At 41.2% G+C, this 17265-nt stretch overlaps 2 protein-coding genes across 9 annotated transcripts in view; one reads left to right on the top strand and one right to left on the bottom strand.

Annotated features, from left to right (window-relative positions):
* Positions 1–9184, top strand: part of LOC101156129 (fibroblast growth factor receptor-like 1) — a 28739-nt gene extending 19555 nt beyond the window's left edge. For 6 of the 7 annotated variants that reach the window (XM_004082289.5, XM_020713554.3, XM_078940304.1 and 3 more), the window contains 4 exons: positions 6262–6330; positions 6483–6767; positions 7404–7757; positions 7899–9184. In XM_004082289.5, the coding sequence (XP_004082337.1) occupies positions 6262–6330; positions 6483–6767; positions 7404–7757; positions 7899–8335 (1145 nt within the window). In that variant the 3' untranslated portion in view covers positions 8336–9184. The remainder of the gene's footprint in view (positions 1–6261; positions 6331–6482; positions 6768–7403; positions 7758–7898) is intronic. The other variant, XM_020713555.3, reaches the window with a different exon arrangement.
* Positions 9185–9859: 675 nt separating this feature from the next.
* Positions 9860–17078, bottom strand: tacc3 (transforming, acidic coiled-coil containing protein 3). 2 transcript variants are annotated; one of them, XM_011490353.2, is made up of 17 exons: positions 16782–17078; positions 15221–15386; positions 15030–15139; positions 14907–14944; positions 13767–14820; positions 13642–13684; positions 13449–13566; positions 13314–13372; positions 13109–13239; positions 12600–12684; positions 12382–12507; positions 10890–10957; positions 10762–10805; positions 10526–10686; positions 10339–10445; positions 10132–10252; positions 9860–10048 (listed from the first exon to the last, which is right to left on the bottom strand). In XM_011490353.2, exons 2-17 carry the CDS (start codon positions 15383–15385, stop codon positions 9983–9985), a joined length of 2496 nt encoding a protein of 831 aa, XP_011488655.1. In that variant the 5' UTR covers position 15386; positions 16782–17078; the 3' UTR covers positions 9860–9982. The 2 variants fall into 2 exon arrangements, with proteins under 2 accessions (XP_011488655.1, XP_020569296.1); XM_020713637.3 differs by having other exon boundaries at positions 16877–16980.
* Positions 17079–17265: the final 187 nt, after the last annotated feature.

A 17265-nucleotide genomic window follows, 5' to 3' on the forward strand; every position in this document is an offset into this window, starting at 1 on the left:
TGGTACTGTTTTTTTCTGTTGAGTTCATAAAATACAGCCTTTTTTCCTTTTTTGGGTTTTTGAAAATATAATTGATTGTTTGATGATGTGTCACTTAAAACTTCAGCTCAGTTTGGAATCCGTAAAGCCACCTGGCTGGTAAGTGAAAGCAGAGGCCATGGCAATGACTCAGCTCCTCATTTGTACGGTCAAACTGCATGGTGTTTGACTGTTGTGCATAAAAGTCGGATATAAAACACTTCCTAGCTGTCAAAAACCCCTCGGTAGGTCTGTTGGAAGACATCATTGCTCAGAGGGGTTGAGGTCTAAAAGCAGGCAGATTTATGAGGGTTTAGCATCAATCCTCTTACTTTTTGTATGTGCTACTTTTTGCCCAGAGTCAACAGCGGCCTGGGATATTGTTTCATGCTACTTCATTCTCTGCAGCTCAACTGGATCTCCAGCTCTTCCTTGTCTGGAGGCTAAGCTCTGAAAGCAGGAGGTCTAAAGCTCCAATGTGAACCATATTCAGTGGTGGAGCCAGTGTGATACGAGTTCGGGATTTGACCAAGTGTGTTAGCCCCTCGTGCACACTCATACAGTGTGTTTCCTCTGCATTGGTGCAGAGCGTGATGAATGAGTGGAGTGGAGCGTGAAGGCGGTGTTTAGTCTAATTACCCTAAGATGCCTAATTTGGCCCAGTCTGCCTTCTGTCTCACAGGAAGAGTTACAGTCTAGTCTTGTGACAGCCATACTTCAAAAGAGAAGCTGTAATCAGGCAGAGAATGAAATCACAGGGACAATGGTTTTTGTAGTAAAGCATGTTCATGAATGGTGGAATGTGCAAAACCAAAGTTTACTTAAAGGTCTCCCTCACTACGGGGTTGCTGGGAAGTTCAAAGGACGGCTTATTTTGCTAAAGTGAAAAAAGGCATTCATTATGCAAAGCTGGTTATATATAACAAAGTGTGTGTTTGCATGAAATTGAAAGGGCCGTTTTAAGTTTTTTCCTTTTTAATATTTTATTGCCTGTAACCTTTCTATTAGGGCTAATTAAAAAAGCCTAACAATTCTAATTTAAAAAAAAAAAGTTTTTGCTTAACATATAGGAAACTACAGTCAGGACTATAAATATTTGGACAGAGACACATTCTTTCTAATTTTGTTTCTGTACATTACCACTGTGAATTTTAAATAGAACAACTCAGATGCCATTGAAGTGCAGACTTTCAGCTTTTATTCCATGGGTTGAACAAAAAGATTGCATAAAAATGTGAAAAACTAAAGCATTTTTTAAACACAATCCCTTCATTTCATGGGCTTGTAAGTAATTGGACAATTGACTTCCATGCTATTGCATGGGCAGGTGTGGGCAATTCCCTTGCTATATCATTATGAGTGAAGCAGATAAAAGGCCTGGAGTTGATTAGAGGACTCGTGCTTGCATTTTGAAGATTTTGCTGTGAACAGACAACATGCGGTCAAAGGAGCTCTCCACGCAGGTGAAAGGGGCCAAAAAAAACCATGCCAGAAATTGCTACAGTATTAGGAGTGGCAAAATCAACAGTGTGGTACATCCTGAGAAAGAAAGAAAGCACTGGTGAACTCGGCAACGCAAAAAGACCTGGACGTCCAAGACAACAGTGGTGGCTGATGGCAAAATCATTTCCATGGTGAAGAGGAACCCGTTCACAACAGCCAACCAAGTGAACAACACTCTCCAGGAGGTAGGCGTATCAATATCCAAGTCTACCATAAAAAGAAGACTGCATGAAAGTAGATACAGAGGGTACACTGCAAGATGCAAGCCACTCATAAGCCTCAAGAATAGGAAGGCTAGATTGGACTTTGCTAAAAAGCATCTAAAAAAGCCAGCACAGTTCTGGAAAAACATTTTTTGGACAGATGAAACCAAAATCAACCTCTACCAGAATGATGGCAAGAGAAAAGTATGGAGAAGGCGTGGAGAAGCTTATGATCCAAAGCACACTACATCATCAGTAAAACACTGTGGAGGCAGTGTGATGGTCTGGGGGTGCATGGCTGCTAGTGGCACTGGGACACTAGTGTTTATTGATGACGTGACACAGGACAGAAGCAGCCCAATGAATTCTGAGGTGTTCAGAAACATACTGTCTGCGCAGATCCAGGTGAATGCAGCCAAACTGATCGGGCGGCGTTTCATAATACAGATGGACAACGACCCAAAACATACAGCCAAAGCAACTCAGGAGTTTGTTAAAGCAACGAAGTGGAATATTCTTGAATGGCCAAGTCAGTCACCTGATCTTAACCCAACTGAGCATGCATTTCACTTGTTGAAGACTAAACTTAAGACAAAAAGGCCCACAAACAAACAGCAACTGAAAGCCGCTGCAGTAAAGGCCTGGCAGAGCATTCAGAAGGAGAAAACCCAGCATCTGGTGATGTCCATGAGTTCAAGACTTCAGGCTGTCATTGCCAACAAAGGGTTTTCAACCAAATATTAGTAATGACCATTTTGTTATGTCATTTGTCCAATTACTTACAAGCCCATGAAATAAAGGGATTGTGTTTAAAAAAGGCTTTCGTTTTTCACATTTTTATGCAATCTTTTTGTTCAGCCCATGGAATAAAAGCGGAAAGTCTGCACTTCAATGGCATCTGAGTTGTTTTATTCAAAATTCACTGTGGTAATGTACCAAGGCAAAATTAGAATGTGTCTCTGTCCAAATATTTATGGTCCTGACTGTATGTTTTTTCACATTTTTAACCTTAACACAGTTGTGTTAAATGGGGGTGCAGGAAATTAAAACACTCTACATCATTAAAGTGTTATCGCGAGGAAGGTCAGTATCAAAAATTACCTGAATTTGTCAGTAAAACCTAAAGCTTAGCTAGTTCTAGTAAATGACTACACAGTTTTTTTTATTTCAGAGTTTATATTTACACAACAAGGTTTTGGCACATCTTTAAAAAATAACATTTGGCAGCTCTGTAACATCATTTCTTGGAGTCATATTTGACTTTCTCCTCACTGGCAAGAGATTTCAAAGGCAGTCATGTTTTTGGAATGGAGGCTGACTGCTTTTTCACTGTTTGCTGTGTTATTTGTGGAAAAAGTCCCAAACGAGTCATGGCTCAGAGTGAATATATGGATGTTGACACAACCTTTCAGATACTCAAAAAGGCTTTTTAAATGATGTTGTATTGCTTAAAAAAAACCCGAAGCTATAGTGTTTAATGTTTATTGCTTTCTCTTGAGATGGATTTTATTTGCGCAAATAGCACTTTCCAGAAACGGTGAACACCTTGCACTTACGATAACCACTTCCAGTTTATTACAACTGTATCTCTGTTTAACTTTTTATAGAGTTTTTTATAGCGTTATGAAGCATTCTGGATAAAATACTGCATTAATTAAAATTGCAAATTTGCACAAGTGTTAGATTGGCATAGGATCTAAATGACTGGCTTTTAAAACAACACCTTTATTCTATGTTCAAGTGATAGCTAATATGTATTTGGGATCATTTGAACTGTTTTTGTAAATTTAAAAGTTTGTGAGTTTGAATGGCAGTACTTATCAGAGGCAAAATCCTGTCAGATTTTGATCAATATATATTCTTTAATGATGTATAGATATTTTTGCCTTTGATAGTCTGATAAAATAGGACTTATTTCGGATTTGTTCTTTTTTCTCTCAATTTCATCCACTAATGAAGCCAACAGTCAATGCTTGAGGATCAGTCTGCATCTCACATCCTCTGCTCTTCTTTTTCTTGTTCATGTCAGAGCTTCGATGTTGCCAGGCCGTCCTCACAGAGTTTGTTTTTGTTGGTAATTGTCCAAAAAAAGGATTGCTTTTAATTCAGATGAGGGGGCCTCACAGCAAAAATACCCCGAATCAAAGTCAGCCTTTAACAGCCAAATAATCCGCCGTTATCGTGCTCACTTTCCGTTGGAGCTGCATTGGATAATAAATTTGGTTGTGTGCAATTAACCTTCTGTGGATGTAATTATGTTGCTTGAAAAGATCATAAGAAAAGATTTTATTTATTTCACATTTCGTAAATGAGGGGTAGCAGACTCCAGCGTAACATACAGTATTCATCACGCCAGTCTGTTATTCTTACTGGATCACAGAGTGAAAAAGTTAAAAAAGCATCTTCAGAGGGCTGATCGAGGTGAACGGGCTGACTGATCCTGGCTGCTGTTGAGGTTCAAGGCTCAATGTGGAAAACATAACTTTTTAATATGACTAGGGGACCAAAAGTGAAGTCAAGCAAAGTACAGATAAAGAAAAGGGGAGAGAGCTTGGAAGTAATGATTGTGGTGTTTTTTGAGGAGGGGTGGGGAGTTACTCCTTGTCCCATCTGCCAGTGGACGGCCTTCCTTCCCCAAGAGCTATCTGAAGAATCCAGTCAGTCTTGGCGCCTCCTCAATCCCTCCAGCTGGCTGTTTGGTCGCTGTTTGGGGTGGTCTCCTGACAACTGGCCCCGTCACCCCTCAGCACAAACCAGGAGAGGCAGATGCACACGGCTTTTCTGTGTTCAGCCACTCGGACCACAAACGATTTGACTTTAGCTTTAGTAGCAGATTGTCACATTTACATTGACAGTACTGGGGTTAATGTTTATTTCTGGACGAGCAACGTAAACAAGGCAAAGGCAAAGCTTGCTTATTATTTCTACACACGAATGCTGGCTTTTGTGGTGCATGTTTCATTTCTCTGGCGGTATTGTTGGGTCAGCTGTTAGATTAAATGCCCCAAATCCCGCTGACCACATGTGGTATAGCTGTGTGGAGCCTTCCAGCAGTGGCTTCCAGAAAGCCACTGTTTATAACTTTTTCCTGGACTTTACAATGTCCCCAAAAACATCTGGAGTTCATTGTGACCTCAAAACCATCAGGCCTTTTCCTGCCATTCTGCCATGCAGAGAGCATACGCGGTGACCCTTTTCCTGTTTCTGGATTTGTGAATGAGGAAGGGGATGGCGTCAGACTCTAAACACTGAATGAATTCAAGTCATGTTGGGGAAAAAGGGCTGACTGTTTCATAATAAATGTGTGGGTTTTACTCCCTCTTAGTTGAATAGGTGTGCTATAAAGTCACTACTTCCTTTCTGTTTTGAGGAAAACTTGAACTTCATGCAGCACATTAAGCATTTTTTGGTTGCTGGATCCAATCGTCTAGCAATTATACAAGAGCTAACTCCAAACCAAGTCTCAACATTTATTTATGTTTTTTCACGCTAAGCAATTACATGCCCCTACTTTCCTTGATCTTTTGTGACACTGATTTGAGTTAAGACAGTAGTGCAAAGGGGGGGTACATTTTACTCTTCAGACATACAGAATAAAGAGCACCACTGTTTCGTGGAGTCTTTAAAAGCAGAGAGGAAATAGATTCAAGAAGCTAGAAAGAAAACCCCAGCAGTGTGGGACCAAGATCTGTTTGGATTGGGAGGTTAAGGACCCGGCAGGAATGTGGGGAGCCCGAGTGAGAAACAGAGAAATATTTCTTCCAGTGGAGGCCGTTTTTTTCTTTCTCCTTTTTTTAAGGAATGGGTTATTATAGTTGGCCAGTTAAACCCCTTCAAATAGCCATGACATCATGACTGGGCTTAAGGCTGCAGGGGACAAACAAAGGAGGGTTTGTACCTTCAGAACCCTAGAGAGCTTTGAGGGTTTTGGGGGGACTCAGAGGGAGTCAGAACGAGAGGGTTAGAAGTCACATCTGGTCTTTTTACCTGAACCAATGAAAGGAGGGAATCAAAGTGTGTGTATAAAAATCCAACATAAACCTACATTGAAAAAATAAATCAACATGAACGCCCTAAAAGGGAAAAAATGTCCTGATCGAGTTGCAAAAATAATATTTATTTGTAATTTATTCGATAATGAAATATCAAATTTTATGTGATATGATAGATTTTCCTCTAGAACTGTCTACTTTGTTATTAATTTGCAAATACCCTTTCACCTCCATTATTTCCCTATAGCCCATTTATAAAGAAAATATGGATGACAAAGTGTGAATTAGGTTTCACTCATTATATTTTCTCTAAGCCCTGTCTTAGCGTGGCTGTGTGATGTCAGCCCATGACCTAAACGCCACAGCTGTCCCTTGCATCAGGGTTTATGAAAAGCGATCGTGTTACTTCCAAATCCCACAGAGTCAGACCCAAGCGTTCAACCCCTGCAGGGGTTGGTTAAAGGCTCTGAGAAAATCTGGAACATTATAAGCATCTTTATGTATCCAGCTTGATTTTACTCACTTTTGTCCTTTTGTTTCAACAGATGACCCAGGTTCTGATAAGACTGGAAAACCTGAGGGAGCAAAATCAGAGCTCAGCATTGAAAAATTTGGTAAGAGGATTATGGATTTGGTTCTATGATAAATCAACGATCTAAATGTGTGTGCTAATGTGCTTTGTAACAATTTTATTAATGTAGTTGGCAAAAATGCAAAAATACTCCATCATCTCAAAGTTTTCAAAACTTTTTGTTTGCTATGCAAGTGCGTCCTCGCTTCTCACAGCCAACAAAGATGAGGAAGCGAGTGATCGCTCGTCCCGTGGGAAGCTCGGTGCGGCTCAAGTGCGCAGCCAGTGGAAATCCTCGACCAGACATCATTTGGCTAAAGGACGACAGACCCCTGACCGAGCAAGAGGTGGGCGAGGGCCGTCAGAAGAAATGGACGCTGAGCCTCAGGAACCTGATGCCACAGCACAGTGGCAGATACACATGCAGGGTGTCCAATCAGGCGGGGGAGATCAACGCCACATACAAAGTTGAAGTCATACGTGAGTATCTCATAGCCTCCCCACTGATGTATTACAACTTAGCTGAACTTCATTTGAGTGCTTACTTCTGTTTGTTTGGGTTATATTAGGGGTTTAATGTTCACAGCTGTGTGAACTTGAAAGAATCAATCAATGCAAGCGCGGTGTTTGAGTCTGACAATGGCAAAGCTGTAATTTCTCTTTGGTTGACCTTTTCCTGAAGTTTGATTGCGATCGGTCGATCTTTCGGCTTGGATGGATGTGCTTCAGTAATCACGTACAGGAGAGGCACACTGACAGTGCGAGCGCAAGCTGCCCCTCTGTGTTTTTACTTGGGGGTAGAAGGAGCAAGGCTGTTCAGCTTCAGAGACCATCCACCCAGTCTGGAGCTGATTAAAGCCCAGCTGTCTGCCAGACCCACTGCACCCCTTTCCATGAGAAATGCGTGCTGTACTACCAGGAGCACAGAAAGAGAGGAAACTAATCACAAATACTTCTTGTGTTGCATGAGTTATTCCTCCCTCTCTCATCAATTACAAGTTCTAAGCCAGGGGCGAATGTGGATATGTAAAAACTCCTACCAGCCGCAGAGAGGCTATCAGGTCAATGTCTTTGTGTGCTCTGAGATGTGATATTTATTTGGTTGTGCTTCTGCAGAGAGGACAAATTCCAAGCCTGTCCTGACAGGCACCCATCCAGTCAACACAACCGTGGACTACGGAGGCACCACATCCTTCCAGTGCAAAGTGAGGAGTGATGTTAAGCCGGTCATTCAGTGGCTCAAGCGTGTGGAGCCTCACGAAGAGAACCGCTACAACTCCACCATCGAAGTGGAAGATCACAGATTTGCTGTGCTGCCCGCCGGTGAGGTATGGTCCCGGCCCGACGGGTCATACCTCAATAAGCTGCTCATTACCCGCGCCAAAGAGGAGGATGCTGGCATGTACATTTGCTTAGGTGCCAACACTATGGGCTACAGCTTCCGCAGTGCCTTCCTGACTGTTCTGCCAGGTAGAACTCTTTACAATTTTGTAGAAAACAATTTTTCAAATAAGGAAAGAAACTTAAAGATTATGTAAAGGATTGAAAAACACCAAAACATGAAATTTCACAAACTTGTCTTAAAATTCCTTTCTCTCCCTTTTTCTGCAGACACAAAACCTCCCATCACGCATGTCTTCCCGGCAGCATCCACCACTCTCCCTTGGCCTGTCATCATTGGCATCCCTGCAGGAATTGTGTTCATCTTCGGCGCCGTGCTGCTGTGGTTCTGCCAGAGCAGAAAGCACTGCCCCCCTCCCAGCGCTCCAGCGGCACAGGTCCTGCAGAGCTCCCATCGGCCACCGTACCGGGACCGAGACAGGGGCTGCGTGCCACCATCATCCAGTTCCTCCAGCCCAGACAAAGACTGCATGACCTCCTTAAACTATGAAGAGTATTTGGCTCAGCAGCAGCTGCTCTTAGGCCAGGGAGGACCAACGGTCCCTCCTAAAATCTACCCCAAAATCTACACCGACATTCACACACACACTCACTCTCACGTGGACGGGAAAGTACACCAGCACCAACACATTCATTTTCAGTGTTAGCCTCAGTGCCACATACTCCCCACAGTGCCTCAGACTTTGAATCTCACTTTCCTAGATATTTTCTGAGAAAGTGTTCATCAGTGGCCAGTGTGTTATAAAAATGTACCTGGTGCTTTTTTTTTTTATTACCCGTTTGAATCTCACACCACTTGTGCACTTAAAAGGACATTTTTGAAGAGTGTGAGGTCCATTGCAGCTATTCAGACCCCTTCATGGCTGAACTTTACATTTTTCTTCATTCAGCATCATCATCAGCTACTGAGGATGCGCTAAATGAACACGGTACTCAAGTTTTACAAAAGGGCTGGTTTAATGCTCCTACTCAGGTTGTCGTTGTGTTTCTTAGACATTCATTATGCTGGGAATACTGACCACTATCCTTTAGCCATCTTTACCCCAACCTCTGTTCCTTCTTCATGGCATGCAACACTTCCCGAAACGTTTTTATTTCCAGTTTTTCCGTGGTTTCTTCTCTTGGTTTTCAGTCTCGTTTGAGCTTTCTGTAGGTAGCATTACTAGTCAGTAGCATTTTGACATAAACCAGAAGAGATTTAGTCTTTTTGACCCCCACCTTATCCAAGCAGTTTATGAAGCTGTAATCAGAATATTTAATTTATTTTCCTAAAAGAATTTAAAGGTTTATTTTTCAGAGTAAGGCATTTCACTTATCTATTGAATGTTATTAAAGTATACTGTTGTGTGTTGTACATTTTGAAAACTTTGTTCACTTGTTTATTCGCATTTACTTTATTGCCAATATTTAGGTATTTTTTCAAGTAGCTTGTATTTGACAATCTTGTATGATGCATTCTTTAAGATTTGATAGTTTGATTAAAAAAACTGAAATCAGTTTGGGTGCTGTTCTGGACTATTTTTTTCTTTTAGAATGGTTTTTTTGTGGCTGTAAACCAAAGCTGAGGCTGAGCATCTCATGAACAAAAGGGCCAGGTTCTCTCACAGGTGTAGTGTCGTCCTCAGAGCAGAGCAGAGTGTTGGAGGGTGACTCAAAGGGCAGCCAGAGGGACACGAGCGACGGGGATGAAAGACTGAATAGACACCAGAGCAGTCTCACGGTTGCTTTTTAGATGAGTGATGTCCCCTGCAAGACTACACCCAAACGGCTGACATCTTTTCTCCGTTTAAGTGAATCGTCCCCCTTCTCCGCCTCTGCATCACCATCTCATTCAACTCTGATCTAGGTAGGGTTTCCTTTCACCATTTAGGAAGTACATTGTCCTGCTGTGGGAGTGATGTGACAAGACCCAGTGATTGCTGAGGAAAGAAGGGGAGCATTGTATGAGGTGAGCTGTTGTTTGTTGGGAGAATCGCAGCATGGAGATGAGCTTTGGCTCCGGACGAATGACAAGTTTTCCATCTGTGCACTTAAGAGCACTCTGCACTGATTAACATAGAGACTCGTGTTACCTGCAGATCCAAAACTAAAGCTTCAAGTCCCAATGCACAGATGCAAGTGGAAACACTGCCCTCTAGTGGCCCACACGTGAAAAATCAAATTTTCAATGGTAAAACTTGTAAAATTATCTTTATTTTCTTTTTGTTAAACAGTATCATCAGAACACTGATAAACAGAAAAACACTACACAAAAAAATGATATGGACACAAAAATACAGTATTTACAAACAAGCTCAGCCCTTCTGAACTTTAGAGATCAGGTCATCACAGAGTTTGGTGAGCTCCTGGGCCTCCTTTTCCTGAATGGGAGACAAAAAAAGATTGGTGTCGTTCCAGTTTTATAGTCAAATTTGCAAACGCAAGCTTATTTCTGTTGACTCACTTTCTGATCCAGACGTTTCTCCACGGACTGAACCTTCAGCTGCTCCCGGCGTAGCTGTGCCTGAAGAGCTGAGAACTCTGCCTTGTATTTAGATCGAACCTCAGCAATTTCTTCATTTGCTCTAAGGAAAGAAGGACAAAATCTTTATGTCCTGAAATCTTTCTAAGCTTGAAAACCTACAGACAAAAAACAAAAACAAAAACTTACTGGCCAATTTTCCCCTCAGCATGAGCTTTGAGGATCTGGTAGCGCTGCTCCTCCTTTTTGATTCTTTCCTGGTAATCCTGTGCACGAGTCTTCAGTATCTCTTCATTCTACAGAAAATACAACTACTTAAATACCCTTACATTAAAAAAAAAGTAAATTACACAAAAAAATGCTCATTAACCCATACCTTTTTGTAACCCTCTACCATTTCCTTGTACTTCTCCAGTCTCTTAAAAAGCTCAGCAAAAGATTTTTCTATGGTATTCAGCTCACTGGAAACTTGCTCTTTCTCCTGCAGGGCCTTTTTGAGGTTTTCTCGTGCCTCTTCCCTCTCTTTCTCGTGATCAGCTGATGGCAGAAAATTGGAGCATGAACAGCCTTTTCCAAAAACCTGCCCCCCTTCTGTGATGAAGGTTAACTTACCCATCGTTTTTGCGATGGCGAGTTCGAATTCAATGATCATCTTCCTGTGACAGAAAAAATATTTATTCAATATTTAAAGCATCTGAAATGTCAAAAAAATATAAAAAATTGGCTCGGCATCAACTCGCCTCATTTGTTGACCATCATTTTGGAGCTTGTCATACTTGTCACTCCAGTGCTGCTCTTTTTCTTTTGCCTATATAGGAAATGCACACAAATGAAAGGCTGACTGCAGTTCAATCCTGATTACAAAACAAGAGTTACTATTTGCCAAACACTCAAAAGATTTTGAATGATTAGTTTTCTTCGACGTTTTTTCAGAGTAATACAAAAGTAAAATGTTTTTAAACAACTATAAGGCGCCCTTTAAAGACAGACTGTAGGGGGCGCCTTAAGAGGTGGGGCACCTAATGAGTTGCTGAGAAGCACCGGAGAAGTAGGTGAGTGACTCAAGGACAGTGTAACAACATGAGGCCGACTTCTCTTCACAGCTCCCTAACTCATGGTGTGGACATCAACACTTCCCATGAGTCTTAGTGGCCATGGGCGGGGCTAAGGCTCAGGTCCCCACAACACTATTTACAAAATGGCTGAAGCCCTGTTTGAACTCCAGCTATCAGCTATGTGGAGAAAAAATAAATCAAAACTAACTCAGACTTTCTCTTGCTGTTTTTTTTTTAAACACACACTGAGTGTTTGTGTGTGTGCGTAAGCCTGTGTTTTCGCCAGCGCATACAGGAAGGAGAAAAGCAGACACACGGCGCAAGCCTGTGTGTGTGTGTGTGTTTATGTTTGTCCTGAAGGCAGCAGCGTTTTCGCTAAGCGCGTGTGTAGGATAAGGACGAAGGGAGATGCCCACGCAAGTAAGTGTGTGAGCATTCAGTTTGTGTAACTCAGTTAGGGAGAACAGTAAAAATAAAAATGTTTCCTCTAAAGAACAGAAACTGGTTATTTTATTAACCCACTCTGGAGGCTCTGAGGGTCCGAAGGGGCGTTAATGTGCCCGCGCCTTAACACCAGGTGCGCCCCGTGGTCATTAAAATACGGTACTAGAAAGCCTGATTCTGATTTTTTCTATATTAAAGATGCACGGATACCTTTTTTTTTACTAAAACAAAAGAAATTAACTTCCATCCTACGGTAATATTCTTTGAGTGAGAAAATATTAGTAATCATTATTTATGTCAAGTTAATAAACTAATCTGGTAGCTAAGACAATCACTTGAAAAGTTAGTTGGGGCGACAGTGGCTCAGGTGGTTGAGCGGGTCGTCCAATGATCGAAGGGTTGGCGGTTCGATCCCCGCTCCCACCAGCCAAAAATGTCGTTGTGTCCTTGGGCAAGACACTTCACCCTCCTTGCCTCCAGTGTGGCTCCACTGGTGTGTGAATGCGCATGAATGATCCCGGTGATGGTCAGAGGGGCCGTAGGCGCGAACTGGCAGCCACGCCTCTGTCAGTCTGCCCCAGGGCAGCTGTGGCTACAACCGTAGCTTACCATCACCAAGTATGAATGAGGAGTGAATGAATAATGGACATAATGTAAGCGCTTTGGGTGTCTTGAAAAGCGCAGAAAAATCCAATCCATTATTATTATTATTATTAAAAGTGAAAGTGAATACCTCTGCCTGCACTTTGGCAATAGCCGCGTCCATGTCCTTCTGACTGTACTTCAAAACTTCGATGATGGCGTCTTCTGTGTTTGCGGGCTGCGGGAAAGGAGGGATGATGCTCTCAAGGACAGGAGTCTACAAAAAACAGGCAGGAAATGTTCCCATTGGGGTGAAATGGTGAAGGACTGCGAGTGTGCACGTGTGATAAAATCATCCATATGACTCACTAATGCTGCAGCATCCTCCAGCAGTTTACAGTCATCGTTTGGAAGGACCGTTACCAGCTCTTTTCTAGCCGACTGACTTTCAAGCCTTAAAGAGAAGACACAATTCTGAAATCTAATACGTGACAACCAGTCAGATGTACAGTTTTTAACTTGTTTTTGTAGTATTTTTTGATGACATGTATAAAAGAAAAGTAAGCTTAAATTGCATTTCCCAGTTTTCATTATTTAAATTGGGAACAGATGAATAAAATGGAGTTTGAAAAAGAGCTTATTTGTGACATAGAAAATACACTGGGCAGATCACAAGCTCTCACAACTCAGAGGCAAATTTCTAATTAACTCCTTTCAATGTGCAGAAGCTTAATCCTAGAAAACAACATAGGTTTTTTTTGTGCCAAAAAAAAAAAAAAAAATATCACCATAATCCTAAAATAAAAGACCACTGGAAACCCTTTTACAATAGATTAAAAGTGGGACTTTAAAGAAAAAATAAAAACAGGGTAACATACCGTGAGGCAAAGGCAGAAGGGGGTGGAACATGCATGGAGGCAGTAGGACCTGCATGCTTCTTTGGACTCTCTCTCAATAAAGGATCAAACTTTAGGTACAAAGACTGCTTCCTGAGCGCAGACTCCTTAAACTTTTGGCAAAATATGAACATAAAAATCAAACCAGACTTTCACAAACTGTCCATTTGCTGTCATGTGAGCTTACATTGCTGGATCCAAACTGTTCAAGATAGTCGATCTGCCCATCAAAGTCACTGGCCAAGACTAAGGAAAAGAAGAGCCCAGCGTTACAAACATTATAATTGTGAAAAACTTGGGCAAACCCAACATTTTTACTCACACATGGATCCAGGGACAAACTCATCATTAAAGTCTGACATGTTTGTTTGAGGTGTCTGCGCAGGTGGAGTCAGCTCGGAAACCTGCGGAGCACGCTGCTCACTTTCACTTTCAGGAATCTTGGAATAGTCAGAGAAAATGTCAGTTTGTATGTGAAAAAATTCAGGCTAAAGTTTCCAAGTTGCTCTGCTTACCGCTTCGGGACAAGGTTCAGAGGATGGCAAAGCTTCTGCAGCACTATAAAGGGCAGAAAGATTTCTTTCACACCAATTGCATTGTGGTTGACAGTAAATAAGCTGAATATTCTAATGAAGCTCACCTCTCTGATGCTAGAGACTTGTTTTCCTCTGGATTGCTTGTTTGTTCTGGAGACGTTTCTCTGAGCACAGGACTCATTTTCTCACTGCTCTCGGATGAATTGCTAACATTTGTTTTTGTACCGAAAGGATTGAAGTTTGGATGATCAAACTTTTCAAAGTCGAATGAGTAAGGACCTTTAGGAGCTGAAGCATCGACAGCATCGGCTGTTGGAGGAGCTTCAATCACTGGTTTGGGGTGAGCGGCTTGCTTTTTCTCTTTAGGTTTGACACCAGAAGGTCTTTTGCTAAACTTCTTTGGAGGCTTTGGTTTAACCTCGCTGCCATCACCAAAACTAAACTCCAGTTTGACTGCTCCTTCTTTGACTAGAGCACTGACCGGCTCAGGTGCAAGTAGCGATGGCTTGGCTGTACTAGCCGATACAGGAGCCACTGCAGCTATGGGTTTTGCCTCAGGGTGGACAGCCGCCTCCTGGGGAACCTCCACTACACAAACCACTGCTGCAGGTTTGTTTGTTTCTGCAGGTGCGCCATCATCTGGCACCTTTCTCCCAAGAACAGGTGAATTCTGAATCTTAGAACCCCCAATCTGAAAAGGGTTGATAGCATCAAGGTTTTCAAAATCGAAATTATAAGAACCTTTGGCTGGAAGTGGAGCGTCCTCTTCAAAAGTGTTCCCGGGTTTGTTCAGATCAGAGTTTGCAGGCACGTTAGCAGCTCGATCTTCATCAAATGAGGCCGCGCAGGCATCCTGCCCTTCAACCGTCTCGTTCATAGTCACGATGACCACACTGCTGTCTGTGGAGCTGATGTTGACATCAGCAAGGGAGTTATCCACGGATGGTATGAAAGGAAGTGTGTCATCTTGTCTCAGATCTTCAACATTTGGCTCCTCTTGGATATTCTCGGGTGGATGGTCCACAACAGGCTTCGCAGGGGAGAGGAGGATCATGTTAGACCCCTGAAACGGATTAATCGCATCTAGGTTGTCATAATCCAACTGGTAGCCGCCTTTGCACTGAATGGGCATGTCATCATCAGGATAGGATGACAGGTCTGTCAAAAAAAGAAAAGGTCTGTTAACCTCACTGCAAGAACAGAGACTAAACTGAAGGAAATAACTTAATAGAAGATAAAAGAACCTTGTGGTGGCTGCAAAGCACGTTCCATTGATAAAGTACTGCCAAAAGAAACAACAGGCTTGCTTACATCAGTGCAACAATTATTCATTTAGAGACACGCTGGGATCCAAGACAGTCACTTACTCTGACGTATCCACATTTAAGAACTCATCCACGTTTGAGATAGTGGCACATTTGTTGGGGGACAGAATTCTTTTGGTTAACGGGTCTCTTCGTGGGGTCTGAAAACAAACCTGAGCACAGAAATTGAGTCAACTATAATAGAGATTGTCATCTTGTAGTGAAACGTATACACAAACTAGATCAGTCTGTACCTTTATCCCCTTTGGCAGACCCTTGTTGGGCAGGTTCTCCGTCTGACGCAGGATAGAAGGTCTCCCAGTAGGTTGATCAAGAGCAAAAATGTCTTGATTCAAGCTGTTAAGTTTCCCACCTGGGAAGACCCCGCAGTTCTCATCATTCACTTCAGAAAGACTCATCCTGCAAAAACAGAAAAACAAATGAACATGCAGTCTGCAGACAGGGGGGAAACATGAAAGCTGTACGCAGCTGATAAGACACTGTAGATGTGGAAGTGATGCACACAACCAGATGTTTTTACCAGAATAAGGGCATGTGCAAGTTAGACTGCATACTTTGGCTTAAAATGATCATTGGTTGCAATTAGAAACATTGATTTGTGTAAAAACACCAGTGTCAACTGGATACAATGGTGTACATCAAGTCATGAAGTTAATTGAAATTTTAATCAACTTCAAGTAAATGGGACCTTTTTTCTAAATATTTATATCAATATTACATGTCCCTGTTGTAATAGCATTAAACCTAACTTAAATAATTAACAAGAAACATTGAAAATTTTAAGAAATAACGATAGTTAAATTAAGTGAATTAAAACACTGTCATTTGTAAAAGCTGCCACAGTGCAAAGTAACACTTAAGATTGTGTTCATAAAAAATTAAAATACCAATAAAATCATTAAAAACTATGGGTAAAAAAAAATGTGACAAAACATATTTAGAAAATACAAGAAAACAAATGACGAAACATCTCAAAGTAACTTGTAAAATAAATGAGCATCTACAAAAAAAAAAAAAAAAAAAAAGGTACACACATTGTTAAAAATATTACTGTTTTTTGTTTTTTCGGTCTTATATGTGTGTTAGATATTAACAATTGTTTATTGTGCAAGTGACTGTGAATGTCTGTAAATTGAAAAATGTACAATAAAAAATAAATAAATAAATAACACTAAGTAGTATCGTGTTTAACCACTAGAGGGCGGTAATGTTAATTTTGCAATAGGTCTTCTCAGGTCGAGGCCACATCACAACATTGAGTTTCAATTTTAAAACCCCACAACCCGTTTACGAGATATTATACATTACACTAGCATGATGTGCAAATACACAAGAATAAATACATATACGATGATGATAACTGCAGTTGTTATTACTATTACAATTTGACGGAGTTTGAAGGATAATTAGTTATTGCTGAAGTCAATAAGAAAATCTAAAATGTGGTCAGAGAAGTGTAAATACGAACACAGAAAAACAGAAAGATTTCATTTTAATTAGTGTGTGACTACATGCGGCCTGTAGTCCGAAACATCCAACGGATGTTAACAGAAAGAAAAGCAGCCATACATTTTATGCAAGTGAACGTAAAAATATTAACATTTCGTTAGATTGTTTATGTCTTATATTTTATGATTAAACTTTACTAAACCTGATGAAAGATAAACATTTGAAAAAGCCAAGAACTACCGTTGGCCAACGCCGGTTTAGCTAGTAAAAGGATATGAATAACAATTCAACAAACTCTGAGAAAAGCTATCTAATGCCGTGACAGAAATTCTTTATTCCACCTACCTCACAATAAAAGGCTGTTTTTTAAAATTACAATCTCTTTCACGCAGACATTCAGTTGTAGACCTGTCTGGATTTGCTTTTGGAAAAACCCTCACCAGCTTTTTCTGGGCTTCAGCCGTTTGGAATTGAAAAGTCTCCGAACGCACCAATAACGTGGTTTAAAGTGTTCAAACAGACGCTCTTCCTGGTCGAGTAACCAATCAGATCAAAGACCGGAAATGACGCAAAGTGGATTTTCATTTTAGGAGTAGCAGAGCACCAAGTTTAAAACTCCGTAGATATAAAAACACATACTATAATGTGATTTTATAGTATTGTGCTGCAAGAAATTTATCATCTAAACATTTTTTTAATTTCTAAAGCTTAACGTTTGGTGGCAAAATAAGTTACTCACAGTACAGATTTGCTACGCATTTAAGACCTCATAAAAGAGACCTAAAAAACTAAAATAAAAGACCAGGCTAAGACACAATATCCCATTTAT

Source organism: Oryzias latipes, chromosome 22 (assembly GCF_053564925.1).
Source record: "Oryzias latipes strain Hd-rR chromosome 22, Olatipes_Hd-rR_3.1".
Lineage (NCBI taxonomy): Eukaryota > Metazoa > Chordata > Actinopteri > Beloniformes > Adrianichthyidae > Oryzias > Oryzias latipes.

Excerpts from the sequence above, each read along its gene's own strand:
- tacc3 (XM_011490353.2), bottom strand. The coding sequence starts at position 15,385 with ATGAGTCTTTCTGAAGTGAATGATGAGAACTGCGGGGTCTTCCCAGGT. Across the intron at positions 10,958-12,381 it reads TTGCCAAAGTGCAGGCAGAG|GCAAAAGAAAAAGAGCAGCA; the intron begins GTATTCACTTTC and ends TTTCCTATATAG. Across the intron at positions 10,446-10,525 it reads TGGTAGAGGGTTACAAAAAG|AATGAAGAGATACTGAAGAC; the intron begins GTATGGGTTAAT and ends TATTTTCTGTAG.